The sequence below is a fragment of the Lynx rufus genome, unplaced genomic scaffold, assembly GCF_022079265.1.
Source record: "Lynx rufus isolate CCGP_SWC_20201006 ecotype Redwood Valley unplaced genomic scaffold, mLynRuf1.p SCAF_5, whole genome shotgun sequence".
Lineage (NCBI taxonomy): Eukaryota > Metazoa > Chordata > Mammalia > Carnivora > Felidae > Lynx > Lynx rufus.
The window spans coordinates 34,143,948-34,170,120 of NW_025814867.1; the positions used below are offsets into that span (position 1 = coordinate 34,143,948).

General features: G+C 38.0%; 1 protein-coding gene across 2 annotated transcripts in view; it reads right to left on the minus strand.

The window, feature by feature from the left end:
* The window catches only part of CEP70 (centrosomal protein 70), a 75,850-nt gene that overhangs the window by 42,895 nt on the left and 6,782 nt on the right, over positions 1-26,173 (minus strand). Inside the window, exons 3-9 of one of the 2 annotated variants that reach the window (XM_047100042.1) lie at positions 18,224-18,370; positions 14,953-15,043; positions 12,631-12,755; positions 10,146-10,236; positions 9,899-10,022; positions 9,373-9,553; positions 87-256 (exon numbers count right to left, since the gene is read on the minus strand). In XM_047100042.1, coding sequence (XP_046955998.1) covers positions 87-256; positions 9,373-9,553; positions 9,899-10,022; positions 10,146-10,236; positions 12,631-12,645 — 581 coding nt within the window. In that variant the 5' untranslated portion in view covers positions 12,646-12,755; positions 14,953-15,043; positions 18,224-18,370. The remainder of the gene's footprint in view (positions 1-86; positions 257-9,372; positions 9,554-9,898; positions 10,023-10,145; positions 10,237-12,630; positions 12,756-14,952; positions 15,044-18,223; positions 18,371-26,173) is intronic. The other variant, XM_047100043.1, reaches the window with a different exon arrangement.

The window sequence follows — 26,173 nt, forward strand, 5'->3', positions numbered from 1 at the left end:
AGATATAACCACTCCCAAGATAAAATGTGTTTTAAAAAATGATAATGAATAAAACTACACATATGAATTTATGTAGGAAACATTACTGTCTATCCAAGATGGTATGAGGAACTCTTTTGCAGAGATAAGCAAACACTCTGTTTTGAGTGACAATGCGCTCTTCCTCCTCTTTTGTTAATCTATAGATATCCTTTTGCAAAGAAGCAATGGTCTCTTGTTGCTCCATTTGTTTTTTCTTATAATGCTGACATTTTGCCTGTAAGAAATTTTTCAAAAAACATAATCACAATATGTACCTCTAGGACATGCTGCCCTAATAACATTGTACACAGCTTCTATCAAGATGCTTCATTCAAGAACTTTTAACAACTGTTTTCACATGGGTGCAAGCTCCAAGGACATTAATAAGTCATAAACAGAAAAAAAATCAAACAATAGGGAAACTATAATTAATTGGGTCTATTCAAGTTTGGGTAGTAAGTAAAGGAACTCAAGTATGTCCATAAAAATGATATAATTTCATAGATGAAAATAATAATCAGGAAACAACCAATATTAACAAATTGGATTTAACAAAAACCAGGATTTAAAATTTAGTTTTCTTTCTTTTTTTTTTTTTGAGAAAGAGCATACATGCACACGTGAGCTAGGGAGGGACAGAGGCAGGAGGAGAGAGAGAGAATCTTAAGCAGGCTCCACACCCAGCACAGAGCCCAACAACAGAGCCTGAAATGTGACTTGATCACATGACCTTGAGATCACGACCTGAGCAGAAATCAAGTTGGATAGCCACCCAAGTGCCCCTAAAATTCAGATTAAGTGATCAATGATAATTCAAGATTTCAGATAATTCGATCAATTTAGGCACTCGTGCAATATGAGAGGCAACAAACTCAGAGGAAGTCCCTAACAAGGATTATTAAGAAATAATATATACCCCAAGATTTATACAAAGGAATATAAATCTTGGACACTCTCTTGCTTGTCTTCAATGAAATATCACTGGCCTGGTTTTCTCTTATTCCCTACCTTCAATCCTTCAATGTCCTTTGAAAGCTCATTATCAACAGCACTATCATTGCTGTTATTAATACACTTTTCATTAAACTCAGTGAGAAACTCCATCCCCACCTAACCTGCCTATAACTAAGACATACCATTTTCAAAAGAGAATGACTTGTCTAAGCACATGTTCACCTGCCCATAGTGTCAAGTTTACTGAGACTTAGATAGCCTCAAGGGGAAAAGGGGACTCAGCTTCTGATACTACAACATCTCCTAGTAACCAGTGATCATCTGCCTCAGCCCCCAACTGGAAGTCAGGCAGTTGCTTTAGAGCCAAGTGATAAATGTCCCAGTTCCACCTCTATCTATACATTAGCAATGAAACCAGAACTAATCATCAGTTTTGCAAGGTTGCAGGTGTTAAGAGCAATATACAACCATGAACTGTATCTCTCCTAAGTCATTCTATGAGGCCAACATTATCCTGATACCAAGCAAGACAACACAAGAGAAGAGAACCACAAACCAATATCCATTATACACACTAATGTGGATAATCTCCGACAAAACTCTAGCAAACCAAATTCCTTAACATATTAAAAGGATTGTATACCAGGACCAAGCCACATCTATTCCTAGAATGCAGAAATGACCCATCATGTGAAAAATCAATGTACTACACCACATTAACAGATTGAAAGGAAAAAAAAAAAACATATGATCATCTTAATTGATGTAGAAAACGCATTTGACAAAATCCAACACCCTTTCATGATAAAACACTCAGCAAACCAGGAACAGAACGAAACATTCTCAACATAATAAAAGCCATTTATGGGGCACCTGGGTGGCTCAGTTGGTTAAGTGTCCGACTTTGGCTCAGGTCATGATCTCACATTTAGTGAGTTTGAGCCCTGCACTGGGCTCTGTGATCACAGTTCAGAGCCTGGAGCCTGCTTCAGATTCTGTGTCTCCCTCTCTCTGCCCCATCCCTACTCATGCTCTGTCTCTCCCTGTCTTAAAAGTAAATAAAACATTTTTAAAAATTTTAAAAAGCCATTTATGAAAAACCTAGAGTGAACATCATACTCAATAGTGACAGACTGAAAGCTTTTCCTCTAAGATCAGAAACAAGGCAAAGATGCCTGCATTCATTAATTGTATTCCACACAGTACTGGAAGTCCTTATCAGAGTAATCAGCCAAGAAATGGAATAAAAGGCATCCATTTTAGAAAGAGGTAGAAGTATGTTTTTGATGATACGGTGCTATATGCAGAAAACTTAAAGTGTGCACAAAAAGAAACCTGTTAGAATAAACGAATTCGGCAATGTAGAAACATACAAAGTCAACACAGAAAAATCAATTGCATTTCTTGTTTTTTGTTTTGAGAGAGAGAAAGAAAGAGAGACAGAAAGAGAGAGAGCGTGCGTGCGAAGGAAGGGCAGAGAGGGAGGGAGAATCCTAACCAGGATCCAGGCTGTTGGTGCAGAGCCCCACATGGGGCCCAATCTCACAAACCACGAGATCGTGACCTGAGCCAGGACCAAGAGTCAGATGCTCAACCGAATGAGCCACCCAGACACCGCTCAATTGCATTTCTGTATTTACAATGAACAATCCAAAAGGGAAATTAAGAAAACAATTCCATTTACAATAGATCAAAAAGAATAAAATAGAAATAAACCAAGAAGACAAAAGACATACATTGAAATTATAAAAAGTTGCTGAAGGAAAGTGAAGACAACACAAATGAATGTCAAGACATTCTGTATTCACAGATTGGAAGACTTAATATTGTTTACAGGTCAATACTACCCTAAGTGATCTAGAGATTCAATGCAATCACTATCAAAATTCCAATGACATTTTTTTTTGCAGAAACAGAAAAATCTGTCCTAAAGTTCACATGGAATCTCAAGAGATCTTACACAGCCAAAACAATCTTAAAAAAGGAAGAAAGTTAAGGTTCTTCAACTTCCTGATTTCAAAGCTTATCACAAAACTATAGTAATCAAAACAGTGTGATACTGGTATATACCAACAGAGTAGAACAGAGAAAGCCCAGAAATAATCCTGTGGATACATGATCAAATTTTTTTTCAACAAGGGTACCAAAACCATTCAAAAGGAAGAGAACAGGCCTTGTTCAACAAATAATGTTGGGAAAACTGGGTATCTACATACTAAAGAATTAAGTTGGACCCTTATCTAACACCATATACAAAAATTAACTTAAAATGGATCAAAGATCTAAAGGTACAAGATAAAATTATAAAATTCTTAGAAGAAAACATAGGACAAAAGCTTAGTGACACTGGATTTGGCAATCATTTCTTGGATAAGACACAAAAAGCACAAGAGAAAAAAAAAAACAGATAAATTGACTTTCTCCAAACTTAAAACTTTTGTCTATCAAAGGACAACCAACAAAATAAGAAAATATTTTCAAAAAGTACATAGGGTAAGAGTCAGTATCCAAAATAAACAACTCCAGGGGCACCTGGGTGGCTCAGTTGGTTAAGCATCCGACTTTGGCTCAGGGCACGAACTCGCGGTTTGTGAGCTCAAGCCCCGTATCAGGTTCTGTGCTGACAGCTCGGAGCCTGGAGCCTGCTTCAGATTCTGTGTCTCCCTCTCTCTGCCCCTCCCCTGCTCATGCTCTGTCTCCCAAAAATAAATAAATGTTAAAAAATCAATCAATCAATCAATAAACAACTCCAACAACTCAACAACAAAATCCAATAAAAAAACAAGAAAAGGACTTGAATAGACATTTCTCTAAAGAACATATACAAATGACCAATAAGCACATGAAAAGATGCTCAACATCACAGACCATTAGTAAAATGCAAATTAAAACCAGAATAAGATACCACTTCACACCAATTAAAATGGCTACTATTAAAAATACAACAAAAATAAAAAATAACAAATGTAGGTAAGGATGTGGGGAAATCTTGTGCCTTGCTGGTAGAAATGTAAAATAGTGTAGCAACTTCAGAGAATATATTGCAGTTCAAGAAAAAATTAAACATAAATTTACCATATGACCAAGCAATTCCACTTCTGGGTGTATAACCCAAACAACTGAAAGCAGGGACTTGAATAGACATTTGTACATCCACGTTCATAGCGGGATTATTCACAATAGCCAAAAGATGAAAACAATCCAAGTGTCTATTGATGGATGAATGGATAAACAAAATGTGGTATATACACACAACAGAATGTTATCAGGCTTTAAAGAGAAAGGAAATCCCAACATACTACAACATGGATAAATCTTGAAGACATTACGGTAAAATGAAATAAGCCAGTCACAAAAGGACCAATACTGTATTATTCCACTTATATGAGGTAACTAGAATGGTCAATAATAAGACAAAGTAGAATGATGGTTGTCAGGAGCTGCAGGGAGCAAAGAATGAGGAGTTACTGTTTCATGAGTATGAAGTTTCAGTTTGGGAAGATGAAAAAAGTTCTGTAGATGGATGGTGAGGACAGTTGCACAACAGGAATGTATTTAATGCTACTCAAGTGTATACTTTAAAATGGTTAAGTTTTATGTTCTGTATGACGATATACAACAAAAAAAGGGCGAAAATCAATTTATCTCTATAAACTAGCAATGAACATTAATAAATTAAACAGAAAATCGGGGTGTCTGGCTGGCTCCATCGGAAGTGTGTGCAACTCGATCCCAGGGTTGTGAGCTTGAGACCCAAGGTAGGTGTAGAGATTAAGTTTTTTATTTTTATTTTTTTAAGATTTTATTTTTTAGTAAACAATCATCTACAATACATCTATCTACAATACAATCATCTACAATACCATTAAAATATTGGATACTCAGAGCTAAATCTGATAAAATATGTGAAAGGCCAGAGTATCCCAAATTACAAAACACTGCTGAGAGAAATTAAAGACTTAAACAAATAGAAACAGCATGTTCATGGACCATAACATTCAATACTGTTAAGATGCCGTTCTCCCCAAATTGATCTATGTATTCAATCCCAGCAGGCTTTTTTTCTGGAAATCAACAATTAGAAAATTCACAAAGAAATGCAAAAGACCTAAAATAGTGAACACAACATTGACAAAGAAAAATGTAGAAGACTTACAGTGCCTGATTACAAGAGTGACCATCATCAAAACAGTGTGGTACTTCCATAAAGACAGATACATACATTAATGAAACCAGTGTCCAGAAGTAGAGCCACACATACAACAATTCATTTCGGCTAAAAGTACAAAGGCAATGTGGCAGAGGCAGGATACTCTTTCTAAAAAATGGTGGTATAACAATTAGACATTATAACCTTGAGCTAGGGATCATTTTTTAAGATACAAACCAAAAGCATAAGCTATTTTTAAAAAACCTGATAGAATTAAACTTCATCAAAATTTAGAACTTAAGCTCTTTGAAAACTACCAAAAAAATGAAGACAAGTCACAGGCAGTTTCTTACAAAGTTAAATATATGCTTACCATACAACTCAGCAATTCCAGTCTTAGATATCTACCAAAGAGAAATGAAAGCCTATGTCCACAGAAACACTTGAACACAAATATTCATAAGCTCTATTTTTAATAGTTAGAAATTAGAAACAACTCAAATACACACTAACAGGTCAATACACTGTGGTATATCCACACAATGGAATACTTGTCAGTAATAAAAAGTAATAAACTATTGATACAACCAGCAACATGAATGAATCTTGAAATAATTATGTTCAGTGAAAGATGATTACATATCAATGATTTTGATAGGGTAGTTAGATATGAGCTGGAGGTAAGGATGGTGGTAAACAGTGCTTCCAGTTTCCCCACCTTCCAGGGCTATCAGATCAAGAACAGCAGGTGCTCTCCTTGTGAGTCTGCGGCCTGCAATAACCTAGAACTTCATTATACTATATTTTAACTGCAGTTTCAGCACCCCTCACTCCTGTGAGGGAAAACAGCCATGACAGTTCTGCTAAGCACCCTGTAGGACCAAAAACTTCCCCTCCCTATTGGAGGAGTCCCTTAAATGACTGGAAACCTCAGTCAGAGACCACTATAGCCACTACCTGTAACCTATGCAACCATAAAAAGAAAAGATAGCCCTAACTCCAGTGCCATTGCCACCTTGGGCCTGCCTGCTGTCCCATCTTGACAGCATATTGTCCTATTTAATAAACTACTTTGTGCTTGCTACTTTCTTCTGGCTGTCTTTATTTGAGTGCGGATTCTTATATAAATCTTTCATGGGGAACCCAAGAACTAGACCTCCATTCACACAGCACACAATCTCCCACCAAGAACAATTTTAATAGCCTGTGCCACATGAAATGTCCATTTCCTTCCTATCTCTTTCCTCCCTATTTAGATTTTAATACATATAACCCAGTTATGTATTCTGCATGTCTTGCTGACTTTAAAAAAGTTTAGGTCTACAGACCACCACCAGAAACTCCCAACTCTACATGCAACACAATGGCAATAATTAGTATCTTTCAGTACTCACTCTAAATGTCAATGGACTCAACGCTCCAATCAAAAGACACAGGGTAAGAAAATGGATAAGGAAACAAGATCCATCTATATCCTGTTTACAAGAGACCCATTTTAGACCTAAAGACACCTTCAGATTGAAAGTAATGGGATGGAGAACCATCTATCATGGAGTAGCCATACTTAGACAATCTAGATTTTAAAATAAACATTGTAACAATATGAAGAAGGGCTTTAGAGCATAATTAAGGGGTCTATCCACCAAGAAGACCTAACACTTATAAACATCTATGCCAATGTGGAGCACCCAAACATACAAACCAATCACAAACATACAGAAACTCAGTGATAATGATACCATAATAGTAGGGGACCTTCAACACCCCCACTTACAGCAATGGACAGATCATCTAAACAGAAAACCAAGGAAACAATGGCTTGAATGACACACTGGACTAGATGGACTTAACATACATTCAGAACATTTCATCCTAAAGCATTGGAATACACATTCTTCAGAAGTACGCATGATACATTCTCCAGAATAGAGTACATACTGGGGCACAAATCAGCCGAAGTACAAAAAATATCAACATCAACAAGTACAAAAAAGATCAAGATCACAATGAGATACCACCTCACACCTGTCATAATGACTAACGTTAACAACTCAGGCAACAACAGATGTTGGCAAGGATGCGGAGAAAGAGGATCTCTTTTGCATTGTTGGTGAGAATGCAAACCGGTACAGCCACTCTGGAAAACAGTAGGGAGGTTCCTCAAAAATTAGTGCAATTACACTACTAGGATACAAAAATACTGATTCGAAGGGGCATGTGCACCCCAGTGTTTATAGCAGCGCTATCAACAATAGTCAAATTATGAAAGGAGCCAAAATGTCCGTCAACTGATGAATAAAGATATGGTATATATATACAATGGATTATTACTTGGTGATCAAAAAGAACGAAATCCTGCCATTTACAAAAATGTGGATGGAACTAGAATGTATTATGCTAAGCAAAATAAGTCAGAGAAAGACCAACATCATGATTTCACTCACATGTTAAATTTAAGAAACAAAAGGGAAGGAAAAACAAAGGAAGATAAAAACAGAGAGGGAGGAAACCATAAGAGACTCTCAAATAGGGGTGCTTGGGTAGCTCAGTTGGTTAAGCAGCCAACTTTTGATTATGGCTCAGCTCGTGATCTCATGAGCCCTGTATGGGGCTCGGCACTGGGCTTGGAGCCTACTTGGGATTCCTCTCTCCCTCTCTCTCTTCCCCTCCCTGCACTCGCCCATGTGCTCTCTCTCAAAATAAATAAATAAACATTTAAAAATAAAATAAAATAGGGGCGCCTGGGTGGCTTGGTCACTTGAGCGTCTGACTTCGGCTCAGGTCATGATCTCACAGTTTCTAAGTTTGAGCCCTGCATCGGGCTCTGTGCTGCCAGTTGGAGCCTGCTTCAGTTTCTCTGTCTCCCTCTCTTTCTGCCCCTCCCCGGCTCACGCTCTTTCTCTTGCTCTCAAAAATAATTAAAAAAATTAAAAAAATTTTTTTAATAAAGTAACGATTTCTTAAAATTGGGAAATTAAGCTTTCAGTGTTAAAATACTGCTATTTTTATAAAAAGAAAAGTAACCAAACAACTTATAATAATCACAAAGGATATTCCATAAAAACATTACATAAATCTAATTCAGTAACAAATATTTGAGCATTTACTCCTACTAATAATAGGTACTCTTTTAGCCTAAACAAAATAGACAAAAATATTTGCCTTCATGGAGCTTACATTCTAACACAGGGAAATATATAAACAAAACTACTTGTTTATATATAGTATGTTAGAATGTTGGACAGTGGTAAGAACTATGGATAAAACATAAATCAAGGAAGGAGTATGAAGTGTGGTGGATGGGATTGGCAACTGTAAGTAAAGTAGTCAAGGAAGGAATTCCTGAGAGATGGTAACGTCCAAGAAAGGACAGAGAGAACAAGCCATGCAGCTAACTCTTGGTGACACTGAGAAAGGAGAGAGAGAAGAGCATGCAGGGCAAAGGGAAAAGAAAGAACAAAATGTACAAAGGCCCTGAGGTGAGGATGATCAAGGAAAATGTTCAAGGAAGAACAGGAACATGAGTGTGGCTGGAGTAGAAATAAACAAGGAGTACACTAGATGAAATCAGAAAGTAACAGGTAGCCACATATGTAGGACCTTAGAGGCCATGGTAAGACTTTTTGATTCTCCTCTAAAGAAAAAGGAAAGCCATTAGGGGCTTCTGAGTTACTATGTTCAAAAAGACACTGAAAAAGGCAAGGGTGGAAACAAGAGAGACCAACAGAGGGGTAGAAGAGAAATGAAGGTGACTTGGACCGGAGTGGAGACTAAAAAAAAAATTAAAAGTTTTGGGAAGAAATCCAGGAATACATTTTTAGACACATAAAATTCTAGATATCTATTAGACATCCAGTAGAGATATCAAATAGGCTGCAAGGTATCAGTCTGGAACTAAGGGAAGATGCCTGGGCTACAGATTTAAATTACAAATGAATTTACGCTATGAATTAGGCTGAACATCTGAGTCAGAATATATAGGAAATATAAAAGATTTAAGAAATGAGTACTGGTGAGTCCCAGCACTAAGAGGATAGAGAGATAAGAACCAGCAAAGGAACTGAAGAATGACCAAAAGGAAAACCAGAGGAGAGGACATCCTGGAAACCAAAGAAAGAAAGAATTTTAAGAAGGCAACAGTGATAGGTCAATAAGATAAAGTCCACTGAATTAAGCAACAACACAGAGGTCACCTTGACCTTAATGAGCCGTTTTAGTACTATCATGTAAGAAAACACAATTAATACCTGTAAAGCTTTATGCTCCTTTTGAAGATCTTTTATTTTATTCTGTTGCTGGCTAACCCTATTTATGGATTCATCCTCCAATTCACCAATTTTGGATTTCACACACTCCATAATTTGTTCCAAGTCATTAGCTCGTTGTTCCTGATCGGCTGCTCGGCTCTGTTCTAGCTGAAGTTCATTTCTAATAACAGACACACAATTCCTTCCCTTAGTTATAAAAGTAAAATCACATCAACAAACATACCCATCTAACAACATAATGAATTTCTAAAATTTCTTTGCATTCTTAAAATTTCCATCATATAACACAAACCAATATAAGAAATATAGAACACTATTACACACCTAAGCTAAGCTATTACTGAAAGAATTATTAAAAATATTAAAATATAAAAATATTTAAACTTAACATTTATGTCAAAATAGAAAATTAAAGGTCTGGATTCTTTTCAAGGTAATTATTTTTAGAATGCATATATCACTTATATACAAACAATTCAAAAGAGACATTTTTCCATTTTCTTACTTAAGCTGCTGATTAGTTTCTATGAGCTCCTGGATCATGTTCTGCTGACGTGTTGTTTCTTCCATCAATGTTTTCAAATTCTGCCTCATCTTCTGTGATGACTGTTTATCAAAAATGATGAAATCTACATTTATGGAATGTAACACAGATAATAAAAATAAAAAGCAAAAAAAGATTTTTAGGATAAAAAGTTTTGAAAGGAAAAAGACATTTTTTACCATAATGAGCAAGAATAGGATCTGATTACCTTTAAGATCAGTTCTTTTGACTAGAAATAAAGGTTTTAAGCCATGCATCATCAAAAGCACATTTATGCTTTCCCATTCTGCTTCTTCCTGCTATGATTACAAGGAGAGAAAAGAATCAACTTTAACATATAGAGAGAACAAATACCCTCTTGAACATAATTTCCTTGTCTTCAGAATAATGGAACTTTTTCTCCAAAGTTTTTTAATATGAATTTTATGTACATATAATAAGTAAAATTAAACTTATTTCTGACCAAATTAGCAGACTAAAAAGAATGCAAATGAGCATAGTTATATAATTCCAGAATACTCATACATAAGGCCTTAATGGATAGAGTAAAACAAAAACACCAACAAAAAAATACCTTGTAATTTCAGTGAACCAAATAGACCTGAGTTTTTTTTGTTTAACTGAACCAGACCAGGCTCTACTCAAAAGAAACAGCTGCAAATTAGGTCATATTAACTGAATAGTAAATTAAATTTGAGTCACTCAGAAACAAGTATCACTTAATAAGTAGGGTCACAAAAAATTTTTTTTTAAATCTGACTGGTCAAAGCCAGTAATTTAATAGTCTCTTGTATAATAGACAAGGTCTAATTATAAAAAGGAGTCTGTCCATCTAGATAACTGATTCTAGTAGAATCACTCTGAAAGATACTCTCAAGCTTTGTATCCCTCATTCTTAAATATGTATTTACAACACAAACCTGAGAGGGGAACCCTAACTCTCTAGAGTATGTAAATAAAAACATGATAATGGGAAGAAAAAGGTAATTAAGAACATACAATACAGATAAGAATGAAAAGAGCATGGGGCATCTGGGTGGCTCAGTCAACTAAGCATCTGCCTTCAGCTCAGGTCATGATCTCACAGTTTGTGGGTTCAGGCTCTGCATCAGCCTCTGTGCTGACAGCTCAGAGCCTGGAGCTTGTTTCAAATTCTGTGTCTCCCCCTCTCTCTCTGCCCTTCCCCCACTCATGGTCTGTCTCTCTCAAAAGTAAATAAACATTAAAAAATTTTTTAAAAAGAATGAAAAGAGATTTAATTATACATTTACATCCATGACATTAACAGTTTATAACAGTCTTTTGATGTAAATCCAATGATCAATTTGGAATCACTGTATGAGGTGATTTACTTGCTTTTTAAGTTATTAAAGTAGGGGTGCCTGGGTGGTTCAGTCAGTTAAGTGTCCAACTCTTGATTTCAGCTCAGGTCATGATCTCATCATTTTTGAGATCAAGCCCTGAATCAGGCTCTGTGCTTACAGCATGGAGGCTGCTTGGGATTCTCTCTCTCCCTCTCTCTGCCGCTCCCTTGCTCACTCACGCTCTCTCTCTCTCCCCCAAAATAAACAAACATTTAAGTTACTAAAGTATATTTAAAAAGGTAATTTGAGTGAATTTTCAATGTTAAAATGCTTGAAAAAATAGAATTTATACAATACTTTTCACTGGGGGAATAGTATTAAATATTTTAATAGCTTAAAGATTAATAATTAGGCAACAGACAAAATACATATAAAAGGATTAGTCTCCATATCCAAATCCCTCTAGATATTAAAGAAATCTCTCAAGACAAAAAAGGAACAAATTACCCTGATAACTATGATAGCACTATCAATAACAGTGCCAAATCTTTCTTTTTGACTGCTTTCCTCCCCTTCTCTATCCTTTCTGTACTTCTCCACCCTCCCACAATCTTTTCCCTTATTATTTTTTAAGGTCTTCTGGTCACAAAGATTCATGACCCAGAATTTAAATTATTAAACATATCGGTTTTAGGGGCACCTGGGTGGCTCAGTTGGTTGAGTGTCTGACTTTGGCTCAGGTCATCATCTCACAGTTCTTGAGTTTCAGCCCCGTGTCGGGCTCTGTGCTGACAGCTCAGAGCCTGAAGCCTGCTTTAGATTCTGTGTCTCCCTCTCTGTCTGCCCCTTCCCCACTCATGCTCTGTCTCTGTCTTTCTCAAAAATAAACATTAAAAAAAAAAAAAAAAAGGTATGTTTAGGAGCCAAAAGTTCTGGGTGGGCATCTCAGTGGATGTCTACTATGACTCGCAGAAACAAAGTACTCTGTAAATAATGCCACACATTTTAAATGATCAAATTATACATATTGTTCCTGGATACCTCTTTTAATGGAAAGAATAACTGCAAATTCTGAAAAGAGCTAAGAATGGCATTTTCTTAAAAAAAAAAAAAAAAGAATGGCATTTTCTAAAGTATGTGGTACAGAACACTAAAGAACTGTTCGTGAGACTAACGTGAAATAAGTAGGAAACACTGTATACTAAAGTCTCTCTTTGGACAGTATTGTGAAGTCTTACAATAACAAAATCATTAAATAATCTTTAACCCAACATTTCCCCAAGTTATTTTACTACAGAACCCTTTTAAGAAAGATTTTTCGTATTTGTAAATGCAGTAATCTTTGGCACGTACTTCACGAAACACTGGCTTCAAATATTTTAAGTTTACCTGTTTTTCAGTCATGAGTCTGTTTGATGATTTACTAGACTCCTAGGCTTTAGGGGCTGCTGGAGATTTGGTATCTTAAGTAAAATCCGAAGAAGTAGATTGGCAGTAAAAAATACTGGAGTTGCCTAAATTAGAAAAGAAAAAATGCAATAGGTGTTAAAGGAAATTATACTTAAAAGAACCAATAACTCTTTGGCAATTTAAGCCATTCCTGTATCAAAAGTCATATGACTTGTCAGAAAACTGATTTTGAGAATGATTAGAACAGGGGCACCTGGGTGGCTCAGTTGGTTAAGTGTTCAACTTCAGCTCAAATCATGATCTCACAGTTCGTGAGTTTGAGCCCCTAACAGGATCTGTACTGACAGCTCAGAGCCTGGAGCCTGCTTCAGATTCTTTATCTCCCTCTCCCTCTGCCCCTCCCCTGCTCATGCTGTGTCTCTGTCTCTCAAAAACAAACATTTTTCAAAAAAAAAAAAAAAAAAAGAATCATTAGAATAAACCCTAATTTGGGGATGCCTGGCTGGCTCAGTTAGAAGAGCATGCAACTCTTGATCTCTGGGTCCTGAGTTCAAGACCCACATTGGGTGTAGAGATTGCTTAAAATTTAAAAAAAAATCAATGTAAAAAAAGAATAAGCCTGATCTTATGATGTTCTCTTCTAGAAATAAAACCTCATGAGGTTTGACACACACACACACACACACACACACACACACAATTAACTAGCTAATGTACAAAGCACATGCTGCTGATAAAGTTATCTTTTGTAAGCTGATTCCCCAAAACTGAAAGAAATGTGCCTGGCCAAAAGTTACACGTCAGTCTAACAATTCACTTGACTAATGCCAAAGGTAAATGCAGTGTCACCTTCTTAGGTGGTCTTTATTTCTAAATAGATCAGAGGCTAGCAGCGAAGGGTTCTGTTTGGGAGACAAAAAAGTTTTTATTTACTCTACCCTACCATCACTTCCTCTTGTTTTCTAAGACTCTATCATCCTATAGGAAAAAATTTTCTTGTATTGGTTGATATATAGGTAGAATTCCTCCTTTCCAGAGGCACAATCACACACATTCATTAGCATCATGAACTTTTAGACCTTGAGAGGACCTTGGAAATTGTTTGATCCCAAATCTCTAGCTGTTTGTAGCTGGCAGGGAGGCATACGGGAGAGTTGTACCAGTGTAGCATATACTGGTAACCATCTGGTGAAATGATCTTCTCAGGATTGATTAGGAAAGAAGCAAGCCTCCTTGCTACCAGGTCGTATTTCTTCCAAAGCACAATTCTACCCTTCTAGGTCTGCTTCAGATAATGAAATCCAACTAGACAATTTACCAATCACCCTTATGTGTCTACAGGGTGTAGCTTTCCAGTTTCAGATAAACTCAGTAACATGTTATAAATTTTCAAATTCTGCCACTTTTGCTGCTGGACATCAACTTTGGTCTCTTTTACCAACTCAATCACCCACTATGTTAATCCCTCCTGCCTTTACAAACCTTTCAGCTAGTTTTTAAACTTTTCATTAGAAAATTTTTCAGAAATACATAAAAAAAGAATATAATAAACCCATGTTTTAAAAAATATCTTTTTATTTTCCAAATCAGGATCCAAACAAGGTCCACATGTAGCCCTCTAAAGTTTTTTCTCATCTATAACAGTCCCATCCCCCCTCCTTTCTCTTTTGACATGCATTTATTTGTTGAAAAAATAGGTCGTCTATCCTGTAAAACTACCCCTATTTCAGATTTGGCTTACTGTATTCTTGTCATTTAACATATATCTCTACCCCCTATATTTCTTGTAAACTGTACATCTAGAGACTTTATTAAATTCAGGTTCAGTATTTTCTGGCAGGAATACCTCAGAGGTGGTACTATGTTCATCCTGTTGTATCACCATCAAGAGTTGGCCAGGGGAGGGAGAGAAAACATAAGAGACTCTTAAATATGGAGAACAAACAGAGGGTTACTAGAGGGGTTGTGGGAAAGGGGGTGGGCTAAATGGGTAAGGGGCATTAAGGAATCTACTCCTGAAATCATTGTTGCCCTATATGCTAACTAACTTGGATGTAAATTAAAAAAATAAAAGGAAAAAAAAAAAGAGCCAGCCAGAATTTTAAAGTGGGAAGAATACATCCTTGAAGATCAGAAATAAGGATGTAAGATAATCCCCCCAAGAGTGAGAAGCTACATATTCTGACAAGCTTCCTAACTACTACACTGGACCTCTTTCAAATCTTCAAAATGTCATTCCTCTCCATATTCAAGGCCTGGCTACTCTTAGCCTGTTCTTCACTTAGTTAACTCATACTTGACCTTCAGATCCTGGCTCAGATTTCTTTCTTCAGGGAAATCTCCCCTGATCCCATGACTAGATTAGGTCCTCTTGTTAAATGTTCTTGTAGCACTATAAAGAATAAAGTATAGAGGTTCAGCATTCAGAGTCAGATGGTGACTACTGAAGTAGTCACTGAGTGACTACTAGTTTAACTATTAAATTATACGACAAAGACAAATTCATTAACATCTTTGAGCATTTTTTTCTTCAATTGTAAAAGACAACACAGTTATATACCTCATAGATTAAATTAAGTCATACAACATGTAGAAAGTACTTAGAACAAGAACCTGGCATATAGAAACTTATAGATTAGTAGTACTTATTGTTATATAAAAGTATGCTAGGGGCGCCTGGGTGGCTCAGTCGGTTAAGCATCTGACTTCAGCTCAGGTCATGATCTCACGGTTTGTTAGTTCCAGCCCCGCGTCGGGCTCTGTGCTGACAGCTCAGAACCTGGAGCCTACTTTGGATTCTGTGTCTCCCTCTCTCTCTGCCCCTCCCCTGCTCTCACTGTTTCTCTCTCTCTCAAAAATAAACATTATGGGGCGCCTGGGTGGCGCAGTCGGTTAAGCTTCCGACTTCAGCCAGGTCACGATCTCGCGGTCCGTGAGTTCGAGCCCCGCGTCGGGCTCTGGGCTGATGGCTCAGAGCCTGGAGCCTGTTTCCGATTCTGTGTCTCCCTCTCTCTCTGCCCCTCCCCCGTTCATGCTCTGTCTCTCTCTGTCCCAAAAATAAATAAATGTTGAAAAAAAAAATTTAAAAAAAAAAAAAAAAAAAAAAAAAAAAAAAAAAAAAAAAAAATAAACATTAAAAAACTAAATAAAAGTATGCTAAACAAAACTAATCTTACCATCATATATTAGATTTTTTCTACAAATTACTCAGATCACTATTTCATACAAGTTGTTTTACATAAGTACGTCTAGATTTAAGACTAAATTTCATGAGGGGCACCTGGATGGCTCAGTCAGATGAGGGTCCGACTTCAATTCAGGTCATGATCTCACAGTCCGTGAGTTCGAGCCCCGCATAGGGCTCTGTGCTGACAGCTCAGAGCCTGAAGCCTGCTTCAGATTCTGTGTCTCTCTCTCTCTCTGCCCCTCCCCTGCTCATGCTCTGTCTCTCTGTGTCTCAAAAATAAAAACATTAAAAAAAATAAAAAATAAATAAAAGTGTTTTAAAAAAAAGACTAAATTTCATGAGATAGGTAGTCTACTTATGGTAACGATAGAGTAGGCAGCTCTGTCTCTAAAGTCAAGTAAGAAAGCTGAATAAAATACACTAAATTTGGGGCACCTGGCTGGCTCAGTTGGTACAGCACGCAACTCTCGATCTCAGGATTTTGAGTTCAAGCTCCACACTGTGTGTATCAAATAGGTTAAAAAAAAAAAAAAGGCGGGGGGGGGGGCAAAAATAGAACATACCAAAATTTATGGGACTTAGTGAAAGCAGCGCTACGGGAGAAATTTATAGTTATAAACATTTACATTAAAAAACAAGAACAGGGGCACCTGGCTGGCTCAGCCAATTGAGCATCTGACTTCAGCTCAGGTCATGATCTCGCAGTTCATGGGTTCGAGTCCCAAGTCAGGCTCTGTGCTGACAGCTCAGAGCCTGGAGCCTGCTTCAGATTCTGTGTCTCCCTCTCTCTCTGCCCCTCCCCTGCTTATGCTCACTTGCTCGCTCTCTCTCTCTCTCTCTCTCTCTCTCTCAAAAATAAACATAAAAAAAAAAAGAACAATCTCAAATTAACAACCTAACTTTACAACTTAAGGAACTAGAAAAAGAAGAACAAAAAGCTAGCAAAAGAAAGGAAATAATAAGGATTAGAGCTGGGGTAAAGGAAAGCAATAGAGGAAAATCACTGAAATAAAAAGTTATTTGAAAAAAAAAAATCAGCAAAATAGGCAAACCTGTAGCTAAATGGACAGAAAAAAAGAGAAGACTCAAAGTACTAAAATCATAAATGAAAGTGGGGACATTAATCGCAATTATACAGAAATAAAAATTCTAAGAGAGCAATACAAAGAAACAGAAAATCTGAATAGACCTATAATTTACATGAAGATTGATTCAGTAATCAAAAATCTCCCAACAGGGGCACCTGGGTGGCTCAGTCGGTTAAGCATTCAACTCTTGATTTTGGCTGAGGGCATGACCTCACAGTTCCTGGGTTTGAGCCCTGTATCAGGCTCTGTATTGACAGTGTAGAGCCTGCTTGGGATTCTCTCTCTCCCTCTCTCTCTGCTCCTCTACTGGTTGTGTTAGTTCTTTCTGTCTCTCTCAAAATAAACAAACTTAGGGGAAAAATCCCAACAAAGCAAAGCCTTGGAAATGATGGCTTCACTGAAGAATTCTACCAAACATTTAAAGAACTAACACCAATTAATCTCTAACTTTTCCAGATACTGAAGAGAAGGGAATAAATACCTCCTAATTCATTCTTTTTTTAATGTGTATTTATTTGTTTGTTTGTTTAGAGAGAGAGAAGACAGAGAGAGAGAGAGAGAGAGAAGACAGAGAGAGAGAGAGAGAGAGATTGATTCTCAAGCAGGCTCCATGCTCGGCACAGATTCTGACACTGGGCTTGATCTCATGGGCTTGATCTCACTGTGAGATCATGACCTGAACCAAAATCAAGAGTCAGACGCTTAACTGACTGAGCCACCCAAGCGCCCCTAATTCATTCTTTTTTTTTTTCATTTTTTTTTAATAGTTATTTTGAGAGAGAGACAGATCATCAGTGGGGAAGGGACAGAGAGAGAGGGAGACACAGAATTCAAAGTAAACTCTAGGCTCTGAGCTGTCTGCGCAGAGCCTGACGTGAACCAAAAGATCATGACCTGAGCCGAAGTCAGATGCTCAACCGACTGAGCCACCCAGGCACCCCAACCCCTAATTCATTCTTAAAGGCTAGCATTATTCTAATACTGAAGCCAGATGAAGACAATACAAGAAAACTAAAGACCAACATTCCTTATGCACATTGATGCAATTATCCTCAATGAAATACTGGTAAACCAAATTCAACAGCATATTAAAAGAATCCCACAACCAAGTAGGAGTTATTCCTGGAATGTAATAATAGTTCAACATATGAAAAACAATTAATGTAATGGACTGCATTAATGGAATAAAGGATAAAAAAACCACATGATCATCTAAATTGATGCAGAAAAAGCATCTGACCAAATTGAACACCCTCTCATGATAAAAATACTCAAACTAGCAATAGAAGGAATCTACCTCAACATAATAAAAGCCACAAATGAAAACATATAGTGAACATCATACTTCCATGAAAGATTGAAAGTTTTTCCTGTAAGATCAGGGACAAAGCAGTCGCCACTTCTATTCCATATAGTGCTGGAAGGTCTAGCCAAAGCAATTAATCTAGAAAGAGAAATAAAAGGCATCCAAATCAGAAAGGAAGAAGTAAAATTATACCTGTTTATAGGTATTATGATATAATCTTATATGCAGAATATGCTAACGAGCCCACCAAAAACCCAAAAACCTGTTAGAATAAATGAATTCAGCGAAGTACTAGGATGTAAAGATGTAACACACAAAGATCAGTTGCCTTTCTTCACACTAACAAATAATCCAAAAGGGAAATTAAGAACACAATTCCACTTACAACAGCATCAAAAGGAATAAAAAACTTAACTTAAAAATAAAAAGTCTTGTATAATCAAAACTGCAAAATATTTGTCAAAAAATTAAAAAGACAAATAAATGGAAAAACATCCTATGTTCATGGATTGGAAGACTTAATATTAGAATGCCAATACTGCCCAAAACAGCCTACACAGCCAATGCAATCCCTATTGAAATCCCAATGACATTTTTTTACAGAAATAATAAAAATCATTCTAAAATACATAAGGAATCTCATAGGACCACAAACAGCCAAGACAATCTTGAAAAAAGTACAAACCTGGAGGACCTACACTTCCTGATTTCAAAACCCACTGCAAAGCTACAGAAATCAAAACAGTGTGGTACTGGCATAAAGATATATAAACCAATAGAGTAGAATAGAGAGGCTAGAAGTAATTCCTCACATATACTGTCAAAAGATTTTCAACAAGAATGCCAAAATCATTTAATGGAGAAAATATAGTGTCTTCAACAAATGGTTCTGGGAAAACTGGCCATCCACATGGAAAGAATGAAGTTGGACCCTTACCTAACACCATATAAAAAATTAACTCAAAATGGATCAAAGAACTAAACTTAAGAGCCAAAACTATAAAACTCTTAGAGAAGAAAACATAGGGTAAGCTTCATGACCCTGGATTTGCCAGTGATTTCTTGGGTATGACACCAGGAACAGGCAACACAAGCAAAAACAAATTGGACTTCATAAAAATTAAAACTTTGGCACATCAAAAGCTACTATTAACAGAGTAAAAAGGCAACCCATTGAATGGAAGAAAATACTTGCAAATCATTTATGTGATAAAGAGTTAACATCCAGACTACATAGAGAATCCCAAAACTGAACAACAAAAAAATATTTATCTGCTTTAAAAATGGGCAAAGAGGGGCACCTGGGTGGCTCAGTCAGTTGAGTGTCCAGCTCTTGGTTTCAGCTCAGTCATAATCTCACAGTTTGTGAGTTCAAGCCCCACATCAGGCTCTGTGCTGACAGTGCAGAGCCTGCTTGGAATTCTCGCTCTCTCCCTCTTTCTCTGCTCCTCCCCCTTCCTCTCCCTCTCAAAATAAATAACTAAACAAACTTTATTTTAAAAATAAATAAACAGAGGTGCCTGGATGGCTCAGTTGAGCAAACAACTTCAATTCAGGTCATGATCTTGTGTTCATGAGTTCAAGCCCCACATCAGGCTCCCTGCTGTCAGTGCAGAGCCTGCTTTGGATCCTCTGTCTCCCTCTATCTGCCCTCCACAGCTTGTTCTCATTCTCTCACTCACGCTCTCTTAAAAATAAACATTTAAAAATTTTTTTAAAAAGAAAAAATACATAAAAAATTAAAAATGGGCAAAGAACTTGATATACAAATGACCAATAAGCACTTTTCAAGTGTGTGTAACATCACCACCTATTAGATGAATGCAAATTAAACTACAAAGAGATACCACCTCACATCCATTAGGCTACTATCAAAAAAAAAAAAAAAATTCCAAAAAACAAAAAAGTACCAAGCACTGGCAAGGGTGTGGTAAAACTGGAATCTTTGTGCACTACTGGTGAGAATGTAAAATGATACAACCACTATGAACAACAGTAGGTAGTTCTTTAAAAAAACAAACAAACAAACAATATTCATATAACCCAGCAATTCTACTTCTAGGTATATACTCAAACGAATTAAAGGCAGGATCTTGAAAAGATATTTGTACATCTGTGTTCATGGCATTATTCACCATAGCAAAAATGTGTAAGAAACCCAAGCGTTCATCAACAGATAAATGGATAAGCATAATGTGGTATATCCGTACAATGAAATATTATACAGCTTTTTAAGTGTATTTATTTTGAGAGAGACAGAAAGACAGAGAGACAGAGAGACAGAGGACAGGGCAGGTACAGAGAGAAAGGGAGAGAGAATCCCCAACAGGCTCCACACTGTCAGTATGGAGCCCCATGTGGGGCTCAAACCCACAAACCATGACACCATGACCTGAGCCAAAATCAAGAATCAGACTCTTAACGGACTGAACCACCCAAGCATCCCAAGGAATGTTATTCAGCTTTAAATAGAAAAGAAATTTTGATATATGCTACAACCATGAGGACATTAATCAGTCACAAAAAGGTAAGGGCTGTAATGACTCCACTTACACTGCTTGGAGTAATCAAAATCATAGCAACCAAAAGTAGAATGGTAGTTGCCGGGCAGGGCCTTGAGAAACAGGGGCCCTACATCTAATAGATACAGAGTTTTAGTTGCACAAGATGACAAGAGTTCTAGGGCGCCTGGCTGGCTCAGTTGGAAGAGCAAGTGACTCTTGATCGTAGGGTCTTGCGTTTGAGCCCCATGCTGAGTGAAGGAAGGAAGGAAGGAAGGAAGGAAGGAAGGAAAGGAAGGAAGGAAGGAAGGAAGCAAGCAAGCAGCACAACCACCACCACCACCACCACCACCACCTGGTTGGCTCAGTCAGTTAAGCATTCAACTTCAGCTCAGGTCATGATCTCACAGCTCGTGAGTTCGAGTCCCGCGTCGGGCTCTGATCTGGCAGCCCAGAGCCTGGAACCTGCTTCAGATTCTGTGTCTCCCTCCCTTTCTCTCTCTCTCTCTCTCTGCCCCTCCCCCACTTGCACTCTGTCTCTCAAAAATAAACAAACATTAAAAAAAAATTTAAAGAGTTCTGTAGATGGATGGGGGGGCAATGATGGCACATTATTAATGTATGTAATATCAATGAACTATACACTTAAAAAATAATTAAGATGTCGTAGTGTCAATTCTAACAGTTTTTTGTGGGGATTTTTTGGTTTTTGGGGGGGGGGTTTGTTTGTTTTTGTTTTTGTAATGCAAGTGCCTGACTTAAGCTTTGATTGTGAAGGAATCCATTTCAAAAAGGCATCCACTTCAAAGATGGCTCTCTCTAATAAATACAGTGCCAGCCTTAAGACTAGATAAAGAGCCAGCCCACCTCCCCCAACTGAGGCTCGTTTGTTTTAGAAATCTTGGTTGATTTTGATAACTGACCATTTGGTTTTTTGTCCTTCCACATTTTGAATTCCCTCTGTTATGTTTTAAATGCCCAAATAAAGAGTGAGCCTGTGGACCCATGACCTACATCTGAGGATACAAGGGAAGGTGGCAGAGGAAGAGGATCTGGAATTCAACTTGTCCCACAGAAACACTGAGGCAGCAACTAGAGCTTTGCAACTAACTCTGAAAATGACCTGAAGACTTCTGCAGCTAGTCATGGAGAGAACGTCACATAGAAAAGGGTAGAAAGGGCAGAGACACAGTTGGGAACCAACCCCCTGGTACGAATAACCACAAACAGGAGAAGCATGGAGAAGGAAGAGGATCAGACCCCACACTGGGCAACCCCCCTGAACTAGGAACCCACACTGGGAAGACAAATCGAGTAATATCTGGCCTTGAAAACACCAGGGCTAACTCCGGGAACATTAAAAATCAGCAGGCTTACCTCTAGGAGAGCCAGAGTGCTACAGGGAACCCAGTCCCCACCATTAAATAGACAACCATACTAAATAACTCAGACACAGCACAGGAGTAGCAGCTTGAAAAGCACCTTCAAGCAGCTTGAAAAGTATTTGTGAAGGAGATTTATTAACTAATCTTAGAATATGTCCAGGAGGTTTCTCTGGAAGCAAAAGCCATAACAGGTGCCATGTTTCCTTGTCTCCTGCAGCCTACATATCAAGATGCTTCTGGGAGCCAGTTCTAACAGTCTCCATCTACCTTGCTATCAATGAGTGCCATGGCCCCAATTTCTCCTGCAGACCATCCCACCCAACTTGTCCACCTTGGCAGCCATCCCTCCAAAACAGCTCCTGCCCTACCATACCCAGAAGGCAACTCTGCCAGCACTGTGCCACTCCAAAATGACTCCCGCCCTTGGGAGGGGAGGAGATAACCCACACACCAGGGTGTCCGCAGTTCCTGCAGCTGGGCCTCTTAGCTGGCTGTTCAGAGAGCAAGTCCTGCCCTTTACTGTGCCTGCAGGTGTGGCAGACACTAACTGCAGGCCACTAGCTAGGTCAAATGCCAACACCACCTACCAGTGAGCCCACGGGCAGTAGCTGGGCCTCTCAACATCTCAAGGAGTAAACCATGCCCAGTACACTCACAGGAGGCAAAGCAAGTCATTGCAGCCAGTCAGGTGAGGAGCCGACCGCCTCCACCCCGGCCCCAGCATGCCCACAACAAATGCAGCTCAGCCACAACAGAAGGGTGCACACAGCCTACACAGGGGACACGCTGGAGTGCCTGGTTCTGGTGACCAGGGGGACTGCACTATACAGCACCACAAGATCTTTTCACGAGGCTGCTACTTTCAAGACCAGGAGATGTAGCTGACCTACCTAATATTTAGAAATATAGAGAGACAAAATGAGGAGACACAGAAACATGTACCAAATGAATAGAACAAGACAAAAATCACAGTATAAAACACAAATGAGAGACAGACAAGCAATATGTCTGACAAAGATTTCAAGGTAATAGTCATTAAGATAATTGCTGGACTTGAGAAAGTGAATGAACTCAGGGAGAACGTCCACAAAGAGAGAGTAAATACAATACAATAGATGTAATCAACAGTAGATTAAAAGACACAAAAGAACAGATCAGCCATCTGGAAGACAGGATAATGTTAAGGAACCAAACTGTATAGCAAAAAGAAAAAAGTTTAATAAAAAATTAAAATAGAGGAAGGAAACTGCAATATAATCAAACACAGTATCATTCACATAATAGGGGTCTCAGGAGGAAAAGGAAAGAGAAGGGGGCAGATAATTTACTTGAAGAAATAATAGCTGAAAACTTCCCCAATTTGGGGAAAGAAACAGACATCCAGGTCCAGGAAGCACAGAAAGCCCCTAACAAAGTGGACTCAAGGAAGTCCACACCAAATACATAATAGTTAAAATGACAAAAAGTAATAATAAAGAGAGTTTTAATACACTAAAACGGGATACCTGGGTGGGTCAGTTGGTTAAGCTTCTGACTCTTAATTTTGACTCAGGTCATGATCTCACGGCTCATGGGATCAAGCCACACATCTGGCTCCACACTGACAGCATGGTGCCTGCTTGGGATTCTCTCTCTCCCTCTCCCTCTCCCTCTCCCTCTCTCTCTCTCTGCCTCCCTCCTGCTCATGTTTTCTCTCTCTCTCTCAAAATAAATAAACTTTAATAAATAAATAAAAGCACCAGAAGTTAACAGTTACATACAAGAAAAACCCCATAAGGCTATCAGCTAATTTTTCAACAGAAACAATGCAGGTGCTAACACTCACCACCTAACCTGCTTACACCAGCACCGCTCCCCCATACCAAACTTGAGTGGATCCGCCCCTCCCAGTCATGCTTGCCTCAGTCCCAGCACTGAGGGTCCCCTCCCCCAGAACACCAGTGCAAACCTCACCAGCCCATGTCCCAATCTGTGGGTTTTGCAGGACCTCGACTACAGCAGTAGCAGTGGCAGGACTCATTTCACAAGCAGAGCACCACACACCTTGTTAAAAAACGCCCAACCTGGCGAGGGACCAAACGCTGCCCACAAGAGGCAAAGAGAGCCTCTGCAAACAATGAGATTGAAGGAAAAAGCAATCAGGACTCAACAGCAAAGCACGCTCAACACACACAGGAGACACTCCCTGAAGCACCAGGTCCTAGGGAACAGGGGACACTGCACTACATGACACTACAAGACCTTTTCTTCATAAGGCCATTACCTCAAGAGCAAGAGATATAGCTGACTTTCCAAACACAAAGAAACACAGAGTCAGACAAAATGAGGAGACAGAAAATATATTCCTAATGAAAAAAACAGGACCAAACCACAGCAAAAGACCTAAGTGAAACAGATATAAGATCCCTGAGAGAGAATTTAAAGTAATGAAGATACTCACTGGACTTGAGAACAGTGAAGGACATCAGTGAGACCCTTAGTAAAGACAGGAAAAAAAAAACAAAAAAAAAACAGAACCACCAAACATCTTCAGAGATGAAGAACGCAATAAATGAAATTAGAAATACACTAAATGGAATAAATAGCAGGCTAGAGAAAACAGAGGCACAAATTAATGACCTGGAAGTAATGGAGTAATGGAAGTAACCAAGCTGAGCAAATGAGAGAAAAACACAATATGCAGATTGAGAGAACAGTCAGGGCACTCAGTGACTCCATCAAGCACAATAATATTCACATTATAGGGATCCAAGAAGAAGAGAGAGAAAAGGGGGCAGAAAATTTATTTGAAAACATAACAGGTGAAACTTCACTAATGTGGGGAAGGAAACAGATATCCAGATCCATGAGGCACAGAGATTTCCCCAAAAATTCAATCTGAGAAGATCCACACCAAGACACATAGTAATTAAAAGGGCAAAAAGTAGTGATAAAGAAAAATTTTTAAATCAGCAAGAGAAAAGAAGATACTTACATACAAGGGAAACCCTGCAAGGCTTTCAGCAAGTTTTTCAGTAGAAACTGCATGCCAGAAGGGAGTGGCATGATATATTCAAAGTGCTGGAAGGGAAAATATGCAGCCAAGAATAGTCTATCCAGCAAGGCTATAATTCACAAAAGAGGGAAAAATGAAGACTTTCTCAAACAAATCAAAACTAAAGAAGTTCATGACCACTAAACCAGCCCTACAGCAAATAAACACGACTCTCTGAGTGGAAATGAAAGAGTATGAAAAGTAAAAAATACAAAAGGAGTAAAAATGAATATTTCTGTAAAAACAATTAAAGGGATTAATAAAAGGATGTAAAATATAACACTGTATACTTAAAACATGGGGAGGAGTAAACAATGAGTTCAAACTTAAGCAAACATCAACCTAATATAGACTACTATATACAGAAGACATTATATACAAATCTAATGGTAACTACAAACCAGAATCCAGTAATAAATATGCAAAGGATAAAGAAAAAGGAAGCCAAGTATATCATCAAAGAAAGTCAACAAACCATGAGAGAGAACAAGATCAGAGAAAAACTACAAAAACAACAACAAGTAACAAAATGGCAATAAAGACATATCAATAAATATTTTGAATATAAATGGACTAAAATCAATCAAAACACATAGGGTGACAGAGTGAATTAAAAAAAAAAATAGGGGCGTCTCAGTGCCTCAATTGGTTAAGTGTCTGACTCTTGATTTCGGCCCAGGTCATGATCTCACGGTTCTTGAGTTCAAGCCCTGCATCAGGCTCTGAGCTGACAGCACGGAGCCTGCTTAGGATCCTCTATCTCCCTCTCTTTCTGCCCCTCCCCTACTCTGTCTCTCAAAAATAAATAAACAAACATTAAAAAAAAAAAAACAACAAAAAAAAACATTCACCAAAATAAAGTGAGACTTATTCCTGGGATGCAAGGGTAGTTCAATATTCACAAATCAATCAATGTGATATACCACATCAACAAGAGAAAGGATGAAAACCACATGGTCAATAGATGCAGAAAAAGCATTTGACAAAGTACAACATCCATTCATGATAACAACTCTCAACA